The sequence below is a fragment of the Zosterops lateralis genome (genome assembly GCF_965231275.1).
Source record: "Zosterops lateralis genome assembly, chromosome: 4".
In the NCBI taxonomy this organism is placed as follows: Eukaryota; Metazoa; Chordata; class Aves; order Passeriformes; family Zosteropidae; genus Zosterops; species Zosterops lateralis.
In genome coordinates, this window is record NC_139765.1 from 73,009,076 (window position 1) to 73,031,835 (window position 22,760).

Consider the following 22,760-nt stretch of genomic DNA (forward strand, 5'->3'; position numbering starts at 1 on the left):
GCCCCTCAGTGCATTGATTTCTTGGAGAGGAGATGGATCCAATGTCAGGCTGGGAGAGCTGGGAATTGCCAGCCTGGAGAAGGGAAGGATCCAGGGAGAGCTTCCAGAACATTCCAGGGCCCAAAGGGGCTCCAGGAGAGCTGGAATTTGGGGAAGGAATGGAGGGACAGGACACAGGGAATGGCTTCAGATTGGAAAAGGGGAGATTTGGGTGGAATCTTGGGAAGGAATTCCTGCCTGGGCTGGAATTGGCAGAGCAGCTGTGGCTGCCCCTGGATCCCTGGAATGTCCAAGGCCAGGCTGGAGCAGCCTGGGACAGTGGGAGGTGTCCCTGTCATGGCACTGGATGTGTGGGCAGGGAGAGCTTTGTCACACACAAGGAACAGGACACTTGTCAAACACCACGAGGGGAAAGCACAGGGGGGTTTATTCAGCCATTTTTATCATCACAGCACACAGAGGATTGATGAGCTGGTGCTGCAGAGAGCTGACTGCCAGCCCCAGCTCTCAGGAAGACTTGTCCCTCACATGCTCCATGATCCTCTTGAGGCCCAGCCAGGTCTCCTTGGCAGCTGGGATGATCTGGTTGGCAGGCAGCAGGAACCCGTAACGCCCCGTGTCCCTCAGCTCAAAGGCAAAGGAATATTTGATCCCGTTGTCGTAGCTCCAGTCAATGCTGCCTCCACTGGCTTGGTCTGCAAGGGGAAAGGGAGATGATCCAGAGGGGTGAGCAGAGGGATGGTGGAGTTCTCTCATCCTGCTGTTTGTATTTTGGGGGACAAGGGCGAGGTTTGGCTGGGAACACTCAGGTGAGATGTGTGACCTGTGGTGTCACTGCACAGGAGAGTTGTGGCTTCCACAAGGGACAGAGCCTGAGGGAGGGACAGGGATTGGTGTCCTGGCACAGCCCCTAAAAGCCCTGAGTGGCCCAAATACTCACAGATGGTTTTGCAAATGGTGCCCACTTGGAAGGTGGTGCCATAGAGGGAGCGGATGGAATTGGCAGCGGCTCTTCCCAGAGATTCCTGGAGGGGAGAACATGAAGGAAAAGTCAGGAAGCAGCCACACTTCCTGAGATTAAACATTGGGATTTCACCAGAAATCTCCAAACTGCTTTGGAGATGAGTCACACCAACAGCAGCCACAAATTCCACAGCATTTCTGGGAATTCTGGAAATAACTCACTGCAGGTGAATTAACTTCCAGCAGGGTCTGGAAGTGTTTCATCCAGTGTTTCTCTCACTGGCTTGTCAAGGGAAGGCTCAAGAGATACCAGGAATTCCCAAAGAAGTTGGGATCTTCCAATACTCCAAGGTCAACTTTGTGCTCACTTCAACTCCCTAATGGGGGGGTTGGATGGAAAACAGAGCTGGGTTCTTTGTGAAGGAGAGGAAAAAGGCAACAAATTGCCACAGGGGATCTGCACTGAGGTATTTTAGAACAAAAAATGATGAGGGAAACTTTGTGAAAAAAGCTGTGGAATTCTTGTTTAGAAATATCAAACCAAGTCAAAACAATTAATCCAAACTCAGACTGAAATTGGCTCTGACTCCAAAGCCCTTTTAGCACAGGGCTGGAGCAGAGACCTCCAGGGGTCTTCTTTTCCATTGGAATTATGGATGTGAGATCCACATTGCCTCAGAGACATTACTCCAGCTGCAATGCTGTTGTTGAGGAGGAGTATGGAAAGTACAGAAAAGCAGCTGGACAGAAGAGAAAAAGGTAAATAAAGCCAAATCCTTCTGTCTCACCAGCTCAGCATAATCATCAGGCCTGGTGCATTTGTATCCATAGGGATACATCAGGAGCTGGGAATAACTGTGGAGGGTCAGGAAGGCCTTGAAGTTGCCGTGATTCTTGATGAAGTCCACAACAGATTTCACTTCCACCTCGGAGTTGGCGCTGGGCCCGTGGTAGGAGTCAGAGCAGGGTCTGTTACTGGCTCCAGGACCTGGTGGTGCAAGGAGGGATAAATCTGTGAGCAGTGGGGTTCCTGGGAGCTCAGGGCAGACCCACACAAAGCTGGGCTTTCCTGCAGCCAAAGCAAGGCCACAATAAACACTTTAAACACTGATAAATGCTCAAACAGCAGCGACAGAGTTCAGTGAATGTTCAAGGGATGTGCTTTCAGATGATGCAACCTGGAACAGGTTGTCCAGACACCCAGGAACCCACATTCCTGGGGGTGTTCTGTGGTTGGCTGGGGCTTGGAACAACCTGGGATAATGGGAGGTGTCTTTGCTCGTGGCAGAGGGTGGAACTAAATAATGTTTTGGGTCCTTCCAACCCAAACCATTCTGCGATTGCATGATTCCGCAATTCCATGACACTGCCACATCCTGTGCTCAGAGTGATTAATCTCCTTTATAAAGGCAGCTGCTGGTTCTGTGTAACAGGATCCAGAAATCCAGATGCTTCATCCCTACCTCCAAAACCTGCATCCCAGTTCCTGTTGGGATCAACTCCCACGCAGACGCTGCCGGGAATCTTGGAGCGGGTTTTCCTCCACATGCGGTTCTACAACAAGAGAACAGCTTCAAAAAGGGAGCAAATCCGGGTGCTGGCACCACAACTGCTCCCCAGGCAGAGCTGCCATCCATGAGGGATTGATCCTAGGCATGATCCCAAGAGTATTTTGGACTGGCAAGGTGGGGCAAGGGTCAAAAATCAAATTTATTGACTAAAACTGGAGTATTTATAGGGAATCAGGATGGGTTAGACAAGCAATGAGGATCTTTGTCTGCCCAACTCTTTGATAACTCCCCTCACAACATTAAGACTTTCAGAGCCCACCTCCCTCATGTTGATTATTTCCCTGGAAGAGCCAGGAATCTCTCTGAGCTCAGCTGACCCACCGAGGTGTGAGTGTACACAAATCCATCAGGGTTGGCCACTGGCAGCAGGAAAAGATCCATCTTGTCCAGCAGGGAGGTGATGGAATCATCTGTCCCATAGTCAGAGGCAATCTAGGCAGAGACAGAGCAGAGTCATTCCTTCCCAAATGTTCATTCCCTCATTGTTTGGGACAGAGGAAAGGCTGGATTTTGGGGCAGGGAAATAAGGAATATCCATTATCTGCTGGCTGTAACTGTTCCTTGTTATACATGGAGTAAGCAATGAATCTGTTTTATTATTTTATTCTGAAGACAGGAGATCTTTAGAATAAAATGGAAGAGGACAACAAAATTTTTTCCTCCCTGTCCCAAGGCTGGCACTAAGACTGAGGTGGAATAGCCAGGTTGGGAATTCTCAATTCTGCACTGAGCAGGAGATTTTGGACTGAACTCTTGGGCATGGGGTGGCTCTTGGGGATGGTTTTGTGCAGAACCAGGAGTTGGACTCTACAATCTTCTGGGTCCCTTCCAGCTCAGCTTATTCTGTCATCCTGTGACTCCTCTGGTGGTTCAGTCATTTCCAGCAGGATTTAAATCCTCATTTATAGAGAGCTGGAGATCTCTGAGCATTTCATGGAAGGAAAACCAACCTCACTTGCATTTTTCTGAGTGAGCAGAGCAAAGCAGCAAAAATAACCTCAAAGCCTTTGGTGATTTGTGTAACAATTTCACCTGAACCACCATATTTTCTCTGCCTAATTTCACCTGAACCACCACATTTTCTCTGCCTAATTTCACCTGAACCACCACATTTTCTCTGCCTAATTTCACCTGAACCACCACATTCTCTCTCCCTAATTTCACCTGAACCACCACATTTTCTCTGCTGTTCTAACATCACAAAATTTTCCAATTCCAGACCGAGGCAGCTTCGGGGAGCCAACTGCTTTGGGTAGAGGCAAATTAACTGAACACACAGAGGGGTCACAGCCTCTGAAACAGCAGGAAACACTCCCAAGACAAGCCAAAAGGTGAATTGAAGCTGCAGGAACCTTGTTGGCAATCCACAGGGCGCTGGCCTGGGTGACCCACTCGCGGGAATGGATGCCGGCGTCGAGCCAGATCGCCGGGCGGTCGGAGCCTCCAGTGCTGAACTGGGAAACCAAACAGGAGATGTTCAAACTCTCTGACACCTCTCAGTCAAGGAAATCCCATAATAATAGATTAGGGGTGTGTTATCTGTCATTATTCCTCCCCCGTGGATATATCCCACGATATTTGTCGTACCTTCAGGACGTACAGAGGTCTCTTCTCGTAGGATTCCCCGATCTGGATCTTCTCCACAAAGCTGTACTCAGAGGCAAGGTGGTCCAGTTCCTCATTGATCTGGAGTGAAAGGCCATGAGGACATTCAATGTCACATTTATGTGTTCTACCATTCCTTTCCAGAGAATCGTGGGCTGATTCAGGTTGGAAAGCCCATCCTATTCCACTTCTACTACCCCAGGTTGCTCCAACCTGGCCTTGGACACTCCCAAAAATGGGGAAGCCACAGCTTTTCTGGGCAAAAAGTTCTTTATTTCCCAAATTCAAGACCCTTTTATTTCTCTTTCTTTTGAAGGATGGGTTTTGACAGAGTCTGCAGGAGATTTTATGGAATTTTCATCATCACAGCCCTGGCTGATGGTTCTGAGCACAAAATTAATACTGCAAAAAAAACCAAACCCACGTGCCAGAAAAAAAAGCTGCAAGGACATTTTAGACCCTAATACAGGATGTTGAATTGAAGACAGAGTGGAAAAAGAGCAGAAATAAATCAGAATCCTCTTCCCCTGAGGTACTCACATCATCCAGAGTGTGGTAAGCACCGAAGTCGAAGCTGCTGCTGCGCTGCCTTTGGGCACTCTCGGCCATGTCTTGCTTTTCTTTATCCAGAACATCCTAAAATAACATTCAAATGGTGAGAAGTGTCTGCTTCACTTGCTAGAAGATAAATAAATGAAAAGGCAGCGAGTCAATGATGGTTTAGATGCCCTTTTGGGGATTACTGCTCACGAGGAAATGTCAGATTAGTGCACAAATGGGTGATTTTCATCCATAACCCCTCTCAGCAGAGTTTAGTGAATGATGAAGTAACTTCAGTGTTGGGATTCCCAAATGTCTGGGGCCAAAACTCCATGTGGAATTCCTCAGGGGTTGGCAGAAGAACCCTGTGGAGTTTATTGATGTCACTACTCAGAGACCACCAACAGCAATCCATGGATTGTCTTTGAGGAATAACCCACAACCTCCCAAAATAAGGATCCCACAGAAAAACAGAGTGTGGAAAAGCAGGAGAGAGGCCAAATTGTAAATCAATGTTCCCAAAAGATGTGAGAAAGAGATGGCAGTGGCATTGCCCACCTGCAGGTCTTCAATCAGGATGGAATATTCAATCCCCTGGGACTCCAGGAAGGCTTTCACTGCCTGCACACTGGCAGCAGGAATTCTCACATCCACGGGCAGGGCAGGAGCAGAGGGGTTGATCCAGAAATCCAGCTGCAGAGAGAAAGAAAGGAAGGAAAAATGGATTTGGTTTGGGGAAGGCACCCTGCAAACAGCTCTTGCAGAGTTTGAGAAATTCTGATTTCAGTCCCCTGCAGAGAGGAGCCCTGGAATGTTCATCCTCTGTGGCCTCACCACAACCTTGTACCAGTTCTTGTGATAAACTCAACAAAATAACAAATACCAAGGGGCTTGAGTCAGATTTTTCATTGACTTCTAGGCTTTGGTCACAAAAACAAGAGGAATTTTAGTTGTCTCCGATGATTATTTTATTATTTTCCCTTTTACTAGAAATAATTTCAAGGAAAATTCCATATTCCAGTCTTAGGTAACACAAAATCCATTGTTTTAATTTTTCCTTTTACCTGTCCTTTGGTAGGACTTTTCTAAATTTTAATTTCTCAATTATTCATATAATATTTTTTTTAAGCCGACGATTTTAGAAAGTGATGTTAAAAATGCTCACCAATGTCAATAAGAACAGGAATCATCTGGAATTTTACAGTGTGTTTTTCTGTTTCAGTACAGTATGGACCAACTAATAAATTCCTCCCATAACTCTGAGAGACAAAACATTGCCATTCCTACAGGAAAAACAAGTTTTTCAAGACTGAGATCAAGATCTAGATAATTCAAATATGCCGTAAACCCAATAGAAAAAAAAAAAAACATCAATTTTGGTCCTCCTGAACTCACAGGTCAAATTGAAAGTGCTGAGAGAGTAAATTTATTTGTTGCAGCTGCCTCAGGGTGATGGGAACCTTCCAAATGAGCTGCAGATTCAAATAAAATGCAGATTCACTTGTTGTGAAGGAGAATCAAATATTCCAAAATGTGTCTGTGACTGTCACCCACCTCCAGGTGTTCCAGCGATTCCAAAAGCTGCAGCTGCTTCACCTCCTCCTCATTTTTGGTCTTGATCCGGAGGACCTGGTGCCTGCAATAAATCAGAGTCTTCAGAACGGGTGAACTGGTTTGATCCCTAATTTCAGTGTTAATTGTGCTTTATTCGCTCCTTTAATTTGGTGTCACACAAGAGTTCCATCAAAAACCCTCTCCGTCCTCCTAAACCAAGACAATGAGTTTTAAATCACCAGGATCAATCCATCCATTTACTTTTTGACAGCAACTTGTAGGAAAAAAAAAAAAATATCGAGTCGGAGAAGGATTAAAAGTTCGAGGAGCAAATATTAAATGTGGGATTTGTTCCACTTTCCTGCGGTTTAGTCAGAAGCTGATGACACCAGCACAGGGTGGCTCTCACCATTCCAGGAGGGATGAATCAGCCTCTGGAATTGCCTCACTCCACTGGCTGGGTTGATAATCCCAATAGTGGGAGCTCAACACAGGAACTGCACAAATGGGAATTTTTTTCAAAGTGGAAATTAAGTAAAAAAGGGTCTCGGAGCTCGGTTATGTGGGTGTTTTATTTACAGAGAGAAGAGACTCGTTTATACCAGGTTTACGCCAGGATTACACCAGGTTTACACCAGGTTTACACCAGAAGGATCCTCTCCCTGCCCAGCAGAGGGATTTCAATAGAGTTAAATAATCCCTGAAAACACTTTTCCCACGTTAATAACTTATTATTGCAATTCTCCATCACCATAAACTTTATCTCAGGTTTGGATTGTGCCCTGAATTAACCAGAGCTGCTGAGGAATGGACTCACCAGAATTCAGTTAAAATAGCCCCTCCTGGCTTTAGAAATCCCTGAGTTTTGGAACAATATTATTATTATTATTATTATTATTATTATTATTATTATTCCTTAAACCTTCATACACAGATTTACTCAACTGGAATCTAATTCTCTCTTACTGCACATCAAGATTTATTCAGTAGGATTTTATAATCTTTAATTATTAAGGCTTTTCCATGGTCTGTGAGGAAATACCCCACGGGATAATAATAATAATAATAATAATAATAATAATAATAATAATAATACCCCACTGCATTTTTGCAATGCAACACAAAGACAAACCTTTAGAATGTAATGGTTGGAGATCAGGATTTGAAATGTTTTGAAAGGTGGGAAGAAGAGGAAGAAAGAGAAATAAGAAATTTGGGAGAGAAAAAAGGGGAAAGTGGTGAACTTTCTGGTCTTTCAGCTCTGCTTTTGAGGTCCAGCTCAAGCCAAAACCAAGCCTTGGATGAGCAGGAATTGAGGATCTCAACTCCTTAGAAAACCCAAAAGAAAGTAAAGAAAAGTTCCCTCAAACACCAGAGCGACAAGAACAATCAGTCACAAAAACCCCAAAAATGTGCCCGGAGCAGCAAATTTGGTGAAGCTGAAAAACAACAAGATACACCAGCCCTAAATGAAAGTTTTTCCTGGAAAGTGTCACTCACCCAACGAAGGTTTCCAGGCACAGGGAAACCCCAATGAGGGCACCGAAGATCCAAATCAGCTTCATGTTTGCCGTGAGTCCAGCTGGGCCAAGGTGGCAGAGGGGAATTTATACAGAGCTTTATTTTTTCACATCAAACACATCCGATAGAACCTATCGCTCCATGTGATCCGCTTCTCACAGTTATCAGAAACCTCAAGGTAACCAGCAGGCAGGAGGCCGATTTCACCTCCAAAAAAATAAATATATTTTCCACTGACACATCCAAAACAGGGAGGGGAGGAGTCGGGTCCCAAAGCTCCGACCACAAAAATGTGAGTGTCCTTTAACATATTTTTCAGGGCAGAGGAAAACAGGGAGAGACTGAGCTCATCCCAAACAATCACAGGGGGGCAGGAGCTCTGCCAGCCCCCTCTTGGTCCTGGGGATTTTGAGTTTGTCCATTCCTTTTGTTCCAAAGGATGTTTGTTGTCCATGTGGGAGGGCAAAGCCTGAGCTTGGGGAATAATCTCCCATGGGAACACCCAGCTGTGTGCAGGTTGGATCACAGGGCTGCCGGATAAATATATTTTTTTTTTTAATTGTTTATCCAAATAAAAAGGTTTCTGAGGGGCAGCAAGGTGCTGACTCTGCTGTCACACCTGGGGACAAGACACAGGGGAGATGTTCAGCTGCTCCATCCACTTCAGGAGAGGAAAGGAATTCCCTGACAAGAAAGGAATTCCCTGACAATTCCCTGATGAAATTTTGGATAAAGATCTCGGTTTTATCACTCAGCACCTCCCTGAGGAGTCTCCTCTCACCTCCACTCCCACCCTACTCCTCCTTTTGTGTTCACACTTCCAAGCAAATCCTTTGTCTCATATTTTGGGAACAAAGGGAGCCCCGGGCAGGGATTAGTCCCGGTTTGGTGTGTAGGATTGACTCATCCTGTACCTGCTGTGTCTTGGGGGCACCAGGAGAACCTGCTCAGCTCTCTGAGCTTTAACCAAACCCAGCCCCTGCAGAAAAAACATCTCCACTCCCTCGGCTTAAAGCAAATAACAGAAATGTACCCCAGAGACAGGAACCAGCACAGGAATTTCCTGCTCCTGGAGCTCTGCTGGAAGTCAAATCCCACCTGTAGCTCCCAGACCCCCAATATTCCATAAGGAATGAGCTGCCTGTCCACACCACCCACCACGGGTCACCCTTTGAAAACAGGAAGGAGGGATTTAATCTGGGGCAAAGTTGGAGCTTGTTTCATTACTCATCCTCCATCCCACAGGGATTTAAGGGCTACTAAGAGACCCTGCCAAACCTGACTGGGATCCAAAGTATCCCAAGGAGCTGTGAGTGCCCTGATCAGCGTCCTCTGGGGCCTCCACCCACTGCATTTCAGGAGCTGCATCCAAATCCAAGCCTTGGGCTCGCTCCTCATCCCCTGGAGGAGCTGCAGGGCCCCAGCAATGACCTCCTGCTGTAGCCATGGGGTCCTAAAGGCTCTGGAGATAAATTCTGATCCATGAAATTGGAGAGAATCCAGAGAAGGCTCCAGAGATGCTCCAGGGCTGGAGCCAGGGAGAGCTGGGAATGTTCCCCTGGAGAAGGGAAGGATCCAGGGAGAGCTCCCAGAACATTCCAGGGCCTAAAGGGGCTCCAGGAGAGCTGCAGAGGGACTGGGGACAGGGACAGGACACAGGGAATGGCTTCCCACTGCCACAGGGCAGGGCTGGATGGGAGATTGGGAATTGGGAATTCCTGCCTGGGCTGGAATTGCCAGAGAATCCCTGGAATGTCCAAGGAAGGATTGGAGCTCCCTGGGATGATGGAATTGTCCCTGGAATGAGCTCTGAGGTCCCTTCCCACCCAAACTGCTCCTGAGATTCTGGGATTTGGGACACTCAGAATCCATCCCGAGGGGTTTGGATGGGAAATGGGGAGAGAAAAGAGAGGGAAAGGGAAGGGAGACCCTTCATGGATTCCTGAGATTCCAAGTGAAGCCCCTCAGTGCATTGATTTCTTGGAGAGGAGATGGATCCAATGTCAGGCTGGGAGAGCTGGGAATTGCCAGCCTGGAGAAGGGAAGGATCCAGGGAGAGCTTCCAGAACATTCCAGGGCCTAAAGGGGCTCCAGGAGAGCTGCAGAGGGACTGGGGACAGGGACAGGACACAGGGAGTGGCTTCCCACTGCCACAGGGCAGGGCTGGATGGGAGATTGGGAATTGGGAATTCCTGCCTGGGCTGGGATTGCCAGAGAATCCCTGGAATGTCCAAGGCCAGGCTGGACACTGGGATTTGGAGCAGCCTGGGACAGTGAAAGGGTTGGAACTGGATGAGTTTGAGGTCCCTCCCCACCCAAACCATCCTGGGACTGGAAGAGGCTGAAAACACCCTCAGTGCTGATCCCAAGGTCCAAAAAGAAGAGCAGCAGCAGCAGGAAAGGCAAAGGTGACACAGCAAAGCAAAGGTGGGAGGAGAAGGGACTCAAGGCAGAGGTGGGAGGAGAAGGGACCTCACCACAAGCAGCAGAGCCCCAGAAGATCCAACCAAGAGCAATTCTGGTGGCACTGACCAGGTCCAGGTCCTCAGAGAACTCCACAGGCAGGATTGGCACCAAGCTCAGCTCCAAATCCTCCCCTGAACCCACTGCAGCTCAAACAAACCCCAAAAAACAAATTGTGCTCAGTGAAATGCAGCTCCCAGAACCTGGGGAGGGTGGAGGGTGTGTGGGCAGTGCCCTGGAGAGGTTGTGGTGTCACCCAGTGACTCAGGGACATCCTGGTGACACCCCAGAGAGTGACAGATTAAATCAATCTCAGCCAAGCAAAACCTAAAATCCCTTTATTTGGACAAATTTTCCCCTGTGCTGTCACTGAGAGAGGCCACAATGGACACAATTCCCCACCAACAACTAGAAAAATCTCAAAAATCGTTATATTTCAATATGGTCAGTCCATTTTTGTAAAATCCAGACCATTTGTTGTTGCTGCCTCGAATGATGCAAACCAAAGTCCAGTGTTGTCACCCCTTTTGTCATTTTTAGGGAAAAAAAAAAATCCCAAAAACTTTTCATTTTTGGAGAGAAATATTTCACTGACGTGGCAAAGGGCAACTCATCTCATGGATAATCAGAGTTAATTTGCTATAAAGCCAATTTATTTTGGATTATTGATGGGTGAGTTATTATTTCTGTAAATAATGGACTGTCTCTAGATCCAGGATAAAAAATAAGTAAAGATTTCAGTATGTGCTTTACCACTTAGAATTAATTTTAGAAGCAGAATTGATATTTTTTGATGCTTCTGGAAGCTTTTTGTCAGTGTAATCACCCCTGGCCACGTATTTCCAACTCAGTTTTCCTTAAATTAGGAAACCAGAACCTTCAAATTTGGATTGTTATCCTCACTCACACAAACCTTTCAATTTTACAGCATTTTGGAGCAGAAATATGAAGTTAAACCTGTACAAAAATTTGAAGTGTTGGAAATTATATAAACTTTCCTAACTCGTTTTTTAATTGCTCATTTTAATTATGAGCAGCAGCCCTTTTAAACAGCACTAGTCAAGCTTCTCTCCACAGACATTTATATTATTATTTATATTATTTATTTATATTATTTATATTATTTATTTATATTATTTATATTATTATTTATATTATTATTTATATTATTATTTATTTATATTATTATATATCATTAAATCATCTATTTAAATTTGTTAAATCTAACCCTGGCAAATTTCAACGAACAGACCCAAAGGATTTGAAAACTTTGGGCATGTGAGATTTTAAATTTATGGCATTTCAAGGATATTTGAGAAACCACAAAATTAGAGGAAATTAAGGCTTGAAAGGTTGGAGATTCCATGTCTTAGTAATGGATAAGATAACAAAAATATTAAAGTAACAAAAGATAAATAATTTGGATTAGAGCAGGATAAAAAGTGAGGAAATAATAATAATAATAATGTTATTATTATTATTATTATTATTATTATTATTATTAAGTGTTTAGGACCAAAGAACACCAATTTGCTTTTCACAATGTGAAAAAATGAGGTTTAATTTTTTTGGTTAAAATTAAAAGGTTTAGTAGAAAGATAATAGGAGACAAAACAAAGGGTAAAACAACTGAGTGTTTGACATTTAGTTAAAATCAGACTTATTATTTTTGGAGATTTTAAAATACTTTTTTATTATATTGTCTTGTTGCACATTTATAGACTTTTACACATATTTATACCTTTTAATAAATCAGGTTTTATATTCTAGGAATTATTTTGTATGGCTTTTTTTGGGCTTTTTTTAGCTTATGCCTGTTTTTTGTCTTTTTTTATTATTACTTGTAGTTTGGCCTATGGTTTATACTTTTTTAGATGGTAGATGCTGATAGTTGGTATATTAATAGCAGAGGGTTTTTTATACGTTTATTGGATGTTATTCTGACTAAACAGACAGTTTAAGCAGATTTATATAAACTACTACCACAATGTTTAATTTTCTTTACTAATAGCGAATTAAAAACACTTTTATCTTTACCACAACGTTATTAATCATATAGCACACATTTTGAGAAAAGCCAGCTTTATAATATACATTTATAACAGTTCTCTCCCTATTATTTTTAAGTCTTGTTAATGGCAGGAATGAATATATTCATAGAGTAATTTTAACATTATATATACAGTATTTATCTTAATATTTGCAAAAAGCCAATAATGTAATATGTATTTATAGCGACATTAATTAGAGAATTTAGCTATAAAGATAAGTTTAAATATATATATAAAATAAAAGAGGGAAATGTGTCCTCGTGAGGGCTCCTCGCCCTCCCCAATATGGCGGCTCCCTCACGCCCTTCCCGCCAAAACCTGCGCCTCTTGGCCACGCCCCCTTCATTGACCCCGCCTCCTTCATTGGCCCAGCCCCGTCATTGGGCACGCCCCCTTTCCTTGGCCACGCCCTTTCATTGGCTCAGCCCCTTCCGTGGTCCCGCCCCTTCCTTGGCCACGCCCCCGTCGCCGTCCGTGACGCGGCGCGAGCGCCCGCGCAGGCGCAGAGAGCGCGAGGCCGCGGCGGCGTGAGGGGAGCCCAAAACCACCGGGCGGGAAAAGGGGGGAAAAACTGCCCGGGCTGAGGGAGAACAGCAAAGATCTGGGTAAAAGTGAGGTGAAATGTGGGTAGAGGAGGAGAGACGAGGTTTGGGAGGAGGACGGTGAGGTTTGGGGAGGGGGAGCGGTGAGATTTGGAGTGGAGAAGGGAGGTTTGGGGTGGGGAACCGGAGAGGTTTGGGGAGGGAGATCAGAGAGGTTTGAGTAGGGGGAAAAGGGAGGTTTGGGGAGGGAGATCAGAGAGGTTTGAGGAGAATGAAAAGGGAGGTTTGGGGAGGGAGATCAGAGAGGTTTGGGGAGGATAAAAAGGGAGGTTTCTGGAGAGTGATCAGAGAGATTTGAGGAGGAGGAGAAGGGAGGTTTGAGGAGGGGGAGAAAGGAGGTTTGGGGAGATGAAACGTGAGAAGGGAGAGAAAGGAGGTTTGTGGATTTGGAGGAGCAGAGGTTTGGGGCAGGGAAGGAGGGGAAGAGGTTAAATTTGGGGAGAGAGATCAGAGGTTTGTGGCGAGGATCGAAGAGGTTTGTGTTGAGGGAGAGGAGAGCTTTGGGTTTGGGGAAAGGTGAAGTTTGGAGGAGGGAAAAGGCAAAGTTTGGGGAAGGGATGGAGGTCTGGGGGGAGATGTGAGGGCTGCCTGCCTGTCACAGATTTTATTTCCTTCACACAAGCTGTTACTGGGCATAAAGGGGGAAATAAAATCTGTGGGTTTCATATGACAGAAAATAATCTGTTACCTACTGAAATAAGTGAGAATTTTGGATAAAAACATTGGACTTGCCTGGATGAGGTGGGAGCTTTCCCTCCTTTTGAAGGATATTATTATTCAAAAACAAGGGAGAAAATGAACATGCTCCTCAATAACCTGGCTGAGAATCTTTTTGCTGAATAAAAATTCACAGATTTTTGCCTTTTTTCCCTGTGTTCCCACAGACAATGACACCAAATAAGAGTCCAGACACTTCCCTCATCGACCTGGCAGTGAAGATGAGGAAACAGGCTGAGAGCAGGAAGGTGGTGCTGGCCTGGGGACTCCTCAACATCTCTGTAGCAGGCATGATCTACACTGAAATGTGAGTTAATTCTCCCATCTGACTCAAACCAGCAAAAATTCTGCTCTCTGGAGCCTTAAATATCCCCCAGGATGGAATTTCTGCTGAATTCTCCCTTCTTTGTGTTGCTTTTCAGGACTGGGAAACTCCTGAGCACATATTACAACATCAGCTGCTTTCCACTCTGGTACATTGGTGAGTCGTGGCAGCATTTAAATCAAATTTCAGGATTGATTTTATTGCTGGGAAGTCGTTTTTAAGGCAGGTTTTTTTTTCTGTTCGAGTTTTAAACCAAAACTTAGTTTTGCTTTCTGCCACCTCCCTTTGAGAACTGCTGGAATTCCATTTTTTTAGTGGCAGATAAGGAATGCTCACAGCTTTTTCTCTGTGCTAAAAGGGCAGGAAGGACTTATTTAATACATGAAGTCTTTTTTAATGTGTAGATTTAGGCTTTAGAGAGATTTATTTCCCAGGAGTGAGGAAAATTACCTCCGATGGTTCTTCTCTAAGAAAATGAAGAAATCTGAGATTTCTCCCCAAACTGGCAGCACTAAAAATGACCTTTTTTTAACAGACAAAGCTTAGTATTGCAAATAATGTAATTTTTTGCTCAAAGCATGACAGGAAGTGGTGTTTTTCTTGCAGAATTTGCCTTGGCAGCCTTGTTCAGCCTCAATGCCCTGTTTGATTTCTGGAGATACTTCACCTACACAGCAGCACCCACCAGCCTGGTCAGCAGCCCCAGCCAGCAGATCATGGGCTGGCTGCGCAAGGCAGGTGAGGAATAAACCTTCTTTTTAATCCTTTTTCATGGTTTTTTAGTTGTTTTTCCAGTTGTGAGTTATTTATTCTGACAGGAGCTGGGGTTTGTTTGGGGTTGTGCAGGGTCAGGATGTTGTGATGTAGTTTGTGGCTACTTGAGGTGAAATTAATTGTGTTTTAGATAATTGGGGCATAAATTAATGTGGTGAAGATTAAGACAGGTGGAGGAATTAATGGGATATTAGAGAAACCTCCCTGTGGGGTTTATTCTGATTTGGGATCACTCACTTTTATCTGAGTTCTGTAGGGATGGGGTTTTGAGTTTCGCTTTTCTAAAACACTTCAAACACCCCAGCAATGTATTTACAACCACCCCCATTTCTAAGCCAGGCTGTTTTTTCCCTTGCAGCTGTACAGATCACCCCTCCCAAGGAGGCAGCAGCCAAGAGGGTCCTATCCCTGACCCCATCCCCTCCCATCCAGGGCCAGTGTGTGCTGAGCTACAGCCCCTCTCGCTCCCCCAGCGCCAGCCCCAAGTTCTCTGGGAGCTGCCTGGGTGGTTACAGCCCCCAGCTCCAGGCTCTGCCAGGGGCCAGCCCTGCTCACAGCACCTCTGTCACCTACTCACCCAGCAGCAGCTACAGCAAGGTAAATCACCAGGGCACATCTTTGTTTTAATTCTCTAGGGAAATGGTTTCTCCCTCTTAACCACTTAAAATGACCCTTAGTTCCTTCTTTGACACCATTAGCTGTGCTCCAGCTGTGTCTACTCTGAGATGGAGGTTATAAATTGTCTCTCCTTCCTTTGTTCTATCTCTTTTCCCCCAAAAAATTCAAAGAATAAACACCTGGGATGAAGGTCCCAGGGAAAGAGCCTCTTCTGAGATATCTCACTTCATCCTTGATATAATTCTCTCCAAATCCTCCTAATAACTGAGCTGGTTAAAAGCCCCCAGGAGGAGGGCAGGAGAGTGAATATATCACATCCTCAGGGCACAGCTTTGTAAATAAAAAAAATAAATTAAATTTTTTTGTTGTTTTCTCCCCAAGGTTTCCAGCTTCAGCCACTCTCCCAATGGATCTCCCTATTCCATGAGTGTGGGGGCTGTGGACAGTGCAGGGATCAGGTCTCACTACAGATTCTCCCCCATCCTGTACAACAATTCCACCTACAAGGATGATTGCATCACAGATGTCAAATCCCTGGACACCTTCCTGAGGAACGAGGAGGAGAAACAGCACCGAGTTCAGTTAGGTAAAGTGGGGGGAAATGCTGGGAAAAGGTGTTGATTTTATCTTAAAAAAAAAGCTTTTGTGATGGGAGAAGTAGCAGTGAAAAGGGCATTTATGAGCTTGGACTTGCTCCTAGTGAGGAATGGGGTGTGAGGCAGAGCCCCTTTGTTTCTCCTTCAGGCAGTTTTTCCTCCAATTATTCCTTGGAACATGATCTAAGCATGGCAATGCTGATGGGTTATCTCTGCAGCAGTTACTGGCTGTGATGAACTGAGATAAGATCACCTTGATAAGAGGGGGATTTTATCCAGATAAAGGAGCTGAAACCACTTAATTTTTGTCCTGGATTGGGACAATCAAGATAAGGATAAAGAGACTGAATCCAATAATTTTTTCTCCTGGATTGGGACAATCAGGATAAGGATAAAGAGGATGAGCTACACCAAATAAATTTTTGTCCTGGATTGGGACAATCAGGATAAGGATAAAGAGGATGAGCTACACCAAATAAATTTTTGTCCTGGATTGGGACAATCAGGATAAGGATAAAGAGGATGAGCTACACCAAATAAATTTTTCTCCTGGATTGGAACAATCAGGATAAGGATGACTCTGGTCTTTCTGCAGAGTGAATCCAGTGCATTCACTCAACACTGACCTGTTGTCCCTGTGCTGTTTGTTCCAGAATTACTTTGCAATAATTGAATTTCACATTTTTAACCATTTAATCCTTTCAGGGAGCTCAGACTCCAGCTCTCCCTCCAGCAGCCCCACGTTCTGGAACTACAGTCGCTCCATGGCCGACCACGCACAGATCCTCAGGAAATTCCAGTACCAGCTGGCCTGCAGGTCCCAGGCTCCTTCTGCACACAAGGATGAAGCTGATCTGAGCTCCAAACAGGCTGCAGAAGAGGTAAATCCCACAGGGAAAAAAAAAATAATGGTCGAGAGTGAAAAATAATGGTCGCGAGGGAAAAATTTTAAAATGTGCCTTTGTGCAAAGGTTTGGATTTGAGCTGGGTCAGGAATGTGGGGAAAAGAAATCCTCCAGCATTCAGCAAACTCCAGCAGGAATTGTCCCAGACCCTAAAAACTCTGCGTTCTGTGAGGTTCCCATATGGATTTAATAAACCTTTCCACAGGTTTGGGCACGGGTGACAATGAACCGACAGCTCCTGGACCACATGGACTCCTGGACAGCCAAATTCAGGAATGTGAGTCCCTCTCTGAGGAATTCCAAGTGGGCTGGGAAGATTCCTCCGTGTCCTGAGATATGGGAAGGGTTGCAGTGCCTGTCTGAGGGTTGGGGTGGTCTGTCACACACAAATCCCACAGATTTATCATCTCCCTGATATCCTGAAACAAACAGGAGAGGGACTGGATCCATCCCTTTAGGGCTGGGATTCATAATGCCCTTTCCTCATTGCTTTACCTGATCCAGATGTGTTTTCCCAACTCCTATACATTGAATTTTCTGCCTTTTCAGAAGCTGTTAAAAGCTCACTTAAATTCTGCCTGACTCAACAATTAAATTAAACCATTTCCCTCCTTGATTTCCTTTCTGTTAAACTGCTTTGTGGTCACGGTGGGGATAATTGGAGGAGTTTATTAAACATTCCTGTTGCTTGTGAAATTGAATTTTCCCCTTTTTCTTCCCAGTGGATCAATGACACCATCCTGGTGCCCCTCGTGGAGGAGATGGAATCTGTGAGCACCCAGCTCAGGAGGATGGGCTGTCCAGAGCTGCAGATTGGAGGTAGGACCAGCAGCCTGGGAATGGAAATATTAGATAATTTAGATCTGGGAAATATTTTTGTTCCATTTCTGCTCTGTTTTGGTGTTGTCTTTGTTCCACCTCCTGCATTTCATTAACCTGGGAAAATTTTCCATAACACTTCTATAAATATCGATGTTTGGACACTTGGGTGAAATTCTTAAATGCCTCCTTTTTTTCCCCCCATAAATTTAATTCTACAGCTTTAATTATCACTAATAATAATTGATTATTAATCAGACAGAAAGCATTTCAAAGACAGATGTGCTGCAAATTCTCAGTGTCTCCCAAAAATCTCACTGTCTCCCAGTGCTCTGTGCTTTTCCAACTTCTTCCTTCAAATCACCCCTTTCCTCAAAGAACTGGGTTTTTAAAAATTCTTAAAATTAAGAGTTTTAAATTTAAAATTAAGGTTTGTTTTAAATTTTAAAAATCCTGATGAACTGAGGTTCAGTTTTTCATGTCATGTTAGGATTCTGTAGAAACTGAGGTTCTGCTTTTCATATCAGGTCAGGATTCTGTTGCTTCTCCTGTTGTTTCAAATTAACTGAGAAGTTGATTTAATGTGCTACTTTTTAATTAACTTCTCCTTTTTTGGGGTCTTCTTAGAGCATTTCCTCAAAAGCTACTTGTTACAAAGCGCTTTAAAACCCTTCTACTTTTATTTTCACTTTGTTTCTCTTGTTCTCCTGCTGGTTCCTTGTATCTGATTGAAGATTTTGTGCTACTTTGTGATACCTGAGCTGCAATTTGGGGCTGTTCAATGAGGTGTTGGATGTTTCTCTGTTGCAGAGGCCAGCATCAGCAGCCTCAAACAGGCAGCCCTGGTGAAGGCTCCCCTCATCCCCACCCTCAACGCTCTGGTGCAGTACTTGGATCTCACCCCAAACCAGGAATATCTGGTGGAAAGGATCAGAGGTTTGTGCTGTTCTCATTTCTAAACCTTTTCCATATTACAGTGAATTTATTAATTTTGGATGCCTGAGGAGCTGTCCCTGGATCCCTGGAATTGTGTTGGAGCAGCCTGGGATAGTGGGAACTCTCCCTGACCCCTGAATTTTCCTCCAACCCAAAACTCAAACCATCCCATCATTTCCTCCTTCCTCCTCCGAGTCCAAAAGGATTTAATTTTTCCATTATCCATGAACAAAACTCATCCTGTAACTTCCCTCCTTTTATCAACACCTTCCATATCAACCCTCAGAATTTTTCCCCATTTCCTACCCCACAAACTCTCTTTGTTTGCAGCCCCCAGGGAGTGAAATCAGTGTTTTTTATTCCAGAACTTTCCCAGGGGGGATGCATGAGCTCCTTCAGGTGGAACGGAGGAGGCGATTTCAAGGGTCGCAAATGGGACACGGATCTTCCCACTGACTCCTCTGTGAGTTTCCTGCATCCCAGGGCTTGGATTTGGGGATAAAGTTTGGAGGGAACAGCCCAAGGAAGTCTTTGAGGAACATGGGAAAATCAGAAAATGGAACTTTTCTGTTGCATCATTAGATTTTATAGCTGGAAGCAGAAAATCAATCTTGAAACAGGGTTTGATTTTCTGCTTGGGAATGTGGTTAAATATTTGGGATTGTCCAGCTATGGAGCAGCTCTGAATGTCCTGATAAACAGGAACAGCTCAAAAATTTAAATAAATTTAAATAAAGAAGGTTTGATATTAATTTAAGGCTATTAGTAAAAGAAAAAACAAATAGACAATTTCACATTTTTGTTAATTGTGGCTAATACAATGCTCTGAGCTCCAAGGTGCATCTCCCAGAAAAAAATGTGGCATTTTTTCCAGCAACTCTTCCATTTTCCCAGTCAAACAGCTCCTGTTGGGTGTAAGGAGCACAGAAAGCACCAGATCACAGATAATCTGCTGATGTTACCCAGAAAAAATATTTAAAACACTCCAGAAAAAGGTTGAAACAACCCTCAGGCTGCCCCCTGGTTTTCTGGATGCTCATCCTAAGATTTTATTCCACAATTTTGGCATTCCTAAGGCTCGTGGCCAGCTCAGACCTTTCCAGATTTTCATGAGGGGAAAAGGAGGAGTTTCCTTGCTGGGTTTGGGGTGGTTTTTGATCTCCTGCTGTTCTCAGCCAAATCTGAGATGGGTGATTTAAGCACAAATCTGCTCCTAAACCTGGGGTTAAACCAGAATTGGAACCAAAGATTGGGATTGACCCCTGGGGGAGGAATCTGCTGGTTTTGGGGCTGTTTCAGTGAGATTTGGTTGTGTTTGCCCAGATCCTGATGCACGTTTTCTGCACTTACCTGGACTCCAGGCTCCCTCCTCACCCCAAATATCCCGATGGCAAAACCTTCACTTCCCAACACTTCATCCAGACTCCAGATAAACCAGGTACTGGAGCTGCTCTTTTCCTCTGGGATCACCTCTGAAATCACCTCTGAAACTTGTTTTTTAATTAAATTAATCTTTTTAATTCAGATACTTCCAATGAAAACGTGTTTTGCATCTACCAGAGCAGCATCAACCCACCCCACTACGAGCTGATTTATGAGTGCAACGTCTACAGCCTGCCCAAGGTACAGGGTTTTGTTCTCCTCCTGCCCTCAGAAATCATTTCCAGGGCAGATTTGGGGTTTTTTTAAATCCTAGACACATTTTTTTTTTATCCATTTACACAGAGGCTGCTCCACCTTGGTTTTTGCCCAGCACGTTGTAAAGATCTTACCTGTGGTGTCTGTTTAGGAGGAGTTTCCTCTTATTAATTTTTTTGCCAATTTATTGTAAAACCTCAAATCACAATCCCTGGTGGGTGATGTCACCCCTTAAGGCCCCCCTAAATTGAGGGGAAGTTCCAAATTAGGGAAATTCTGAGATTTTTAATTGTTTTGGTGTTTAAATCTTTGTCTCTTCGTGTGGCTCCAGGGCAGGAACAACATGTTCCACACTTTGCTGATGTTCCTGTACATCATAAAGACAAAGGAATCTGGGATGTTGGGGTAGGTATCCCATGGGAATGGGGTGATAATTAATGGTGTTAAAATCAAATTAACAGCAGCTTTTTAAATTAAAATGGCTAATTCTGATCCCTTTGGGTTTTGCAGGCGTGTAAATCTGGGTTTATCAGGAGTCAACGTGCTGTGGATCTTTGGGGAATAAACAGGACAACTCTGACCTGAACATGGATTTGCTACAAAACAGGAGAAATAAAGCTCAGCTTTGTGGACAGAGGGAGGAAGTGCCTGGAATTCCCACGTGGGTTTTGTCAAGGCTTTACACAGAATATTTCCCTGTGGAAATGCTCCTGTGAATGAGCTCCAGGCTGGAGTTCCCCTTCCTGCTCCTCACCCCAGTCCTGTTTAAACTGAGCTTTGCTGATCTCAGACTAAACCAAACCAAACCTCCCTGGAGGGAGCAACTGGAAGGACAAAATAACTTGGACAATTTCAGGATCCAAGAAATTCCAAGTGTGGAAGCTCAGATTCGGTTTTGCTTCATTTTATATATTCCTGCATGATAAAAAAAAAAAAACAACTGATTAATTTTATCCCTGATTATTGGTGTAATGGTGATTTCTGACCCCTCAAGATGCTCCTGAAGCTGAAAAATGAAGGACAAAACCATGTTTGTCTTGCTGAGTTCAGCAAATAAGAATTTTTACTTTATATTTTCAATTTTTATTTTTGTTGTTTGATACAAAACCAGCGTGGCCTCCCCTCTCAGGGGACCTTGTGAGCTCTGAACTCCTGAAATTCCTTCACTGCCACCAAATCCTCCCTGCCTTTGCTTTTGAATTTAATTTTCCTTCAGCATTTTTTAATGATAATTTGGGAGCTTTCTGCACCTTGGTGGGGAAACAGGCTCTACGCAGCCCCAGGTTTTTAGGAATGTACTTTTTTTTTTTTGTAAAAGCACTTGGATTTGCTTCAAATCAATCAATGTTTGTCAAATTTCTCCAAGGGGCAGGGGCAGAAATTGTTATAAATTCTGGTTTAGAAGTGTATATAGAACCATAAATGTGGAATCATTGAACTGCATTTTTTACTGATGGGAGGGAAAGAGGAAATTTTGGAACTTTGCTGTTTTTGGTAGGAACTGACTTGTTTTGGTGACTTTGGTCTCCCTTCCCTGGGGGATCTGAGAGTTTTTCCAAGGACTTGATAACAAAATGGCTCATTTGGTTCTTGCATTAAATGAGTTTGTTTTATCAAAACACTTTTTTGGGTGTTTTTTTTCTTGTGTTCAGCATCACCACATCCATCCATGTACCAAATAGGAATGTTCAAGGCCCAGATTTAGCTGGGTTTTACCCCAAAATTCCCCAATTTTACCCCAAAATTCCCCCCTTCAAGGACAGCACAGCCCCAGGAGCTCTGTTAGTCTCATGTTCCAAAAACTTGAAGTGCAGAAATCTCTCACCAAAAACTGGGGATCCTCAGGAAGAGCCCATCCCATAGGCCACCCTTGGGTGCCCCAGGACCCTGTATCCCTCTGTGCCTCTTCCCACGCAGCCCCCACAAAAGATGGATCCTTGTGCACCCCAAAATAGCTCACACACCCCAGTCCTTGTGCACCCCAAAGCATCACACACCCCAAGAAATCACACCCCAGTCCCAGTGTACCCCAATACATCACACACCCCAATAGCTCACACACCTCAGTCCCTGTGCATCCCAAAGCATCACACACCCCAAAACAGATCACACATCCCAATAAATCATGTCCCAGTGTACCCAGTGTATCATACCATTCAGTCTCTGTGCACCCCAAAAGCATCACACACCCCAAAATAGCTCACACATCCCACTCCTTGTGTACCCCAAAGCATCACACACCCCAATAAATCACACCCCAGTCCCAGTGTACCCCAAAATACATCACACACCCCAATAGCTCACACACCTCAGTCCTTGTGCATCCCAAAGCATCACACACCCCAAAACAGATCACACATCCCAATAAATCATGTCCCAGTGTACCCAGTGTATCATACCATTCAGTCTCTGTGCACCCCAAAAGCATTACACATCCCAAAATAGTTTACATATCCCAGTCCCTGCGCACCCCAAAGTATCACACACCCCAAAATAGATCACACATCACACTCCTTGTGTACCCCAAAGCATCACACACCCCAATAAATCACACCCCAGTCC

The 22,760-nt window shown here is 44.4% G+C and overlaps 2 protein-coding genes across 2 annotated transcripts; one reads left to right on the forward strand and one right to left on the reverse strand.

The window, feature by feature from the left end:
- Positions 1-507: 507 nt before the first annotated feature.
- LOC310908077 (carboxypeptidase A2-like) lies at positions 508-7,901 on the reverse strand (the record flags this gene model as incomplete). The annotated part of the gene is made up of 11 exons (XM_083858741.1): positions 7,734-7,901; positions 6,234-6,315; positions 5,238-5,372; positions 4,680-4,775; positions 4,122-4,220; positions 3,887-3,988; positions 2,856-2,966; positions 2,427-2,517; positions 1,752-1,951; positions 941-1,025; positions 508-695 (listed from the first exon to the last, which is right to left on the reverse strand). The coding sequence occupies exons 1-11, from the start codon at positions 7,796-7,798 to the stop codon at positions 508-510; spliced, it is 1,254 nt and encodes a 417-aa protein (XP_083714867.1). The 5' UTR covers positions 7,799-7,901.
- Positions 7,902-12,771: 4,870 nt separating this feature from the next.
- Positions 12,772-21,822, forward strand: TMEM209 (transmembrane protein 209). The gene is made up of 15 exons (XM_083859722.1): positions 12,772-12,879; positions 13,755-13,894; positions 14,010-14,068; positions 14,519-14,650; positions 15,045-15,283; positions 15,686-15,890; positions 16,606-16,781; positions 17,011-17,082; positions 17,528-17,624; positions 18,435-18,560; positions 18,926-19,023; positions 19,884-19,998; positions 20,086-20,183; positions 20,530-20,603; positions 20,709-21,822. Exons 2-15 carry the CDS (start codon positions 13,758-13,760, stop codon positions 20,761-20,763), a joined length of 1,683 nt encoding a protein of 560 aa, XP_083715848.1. The 5' UTR covers positions 12,772-12,879; positions 13,755-13,757; the 3' UTR covers positions 20,764-21,822.
- Positions 21,823-22,760: the final 938 nt, after the last annotated feature.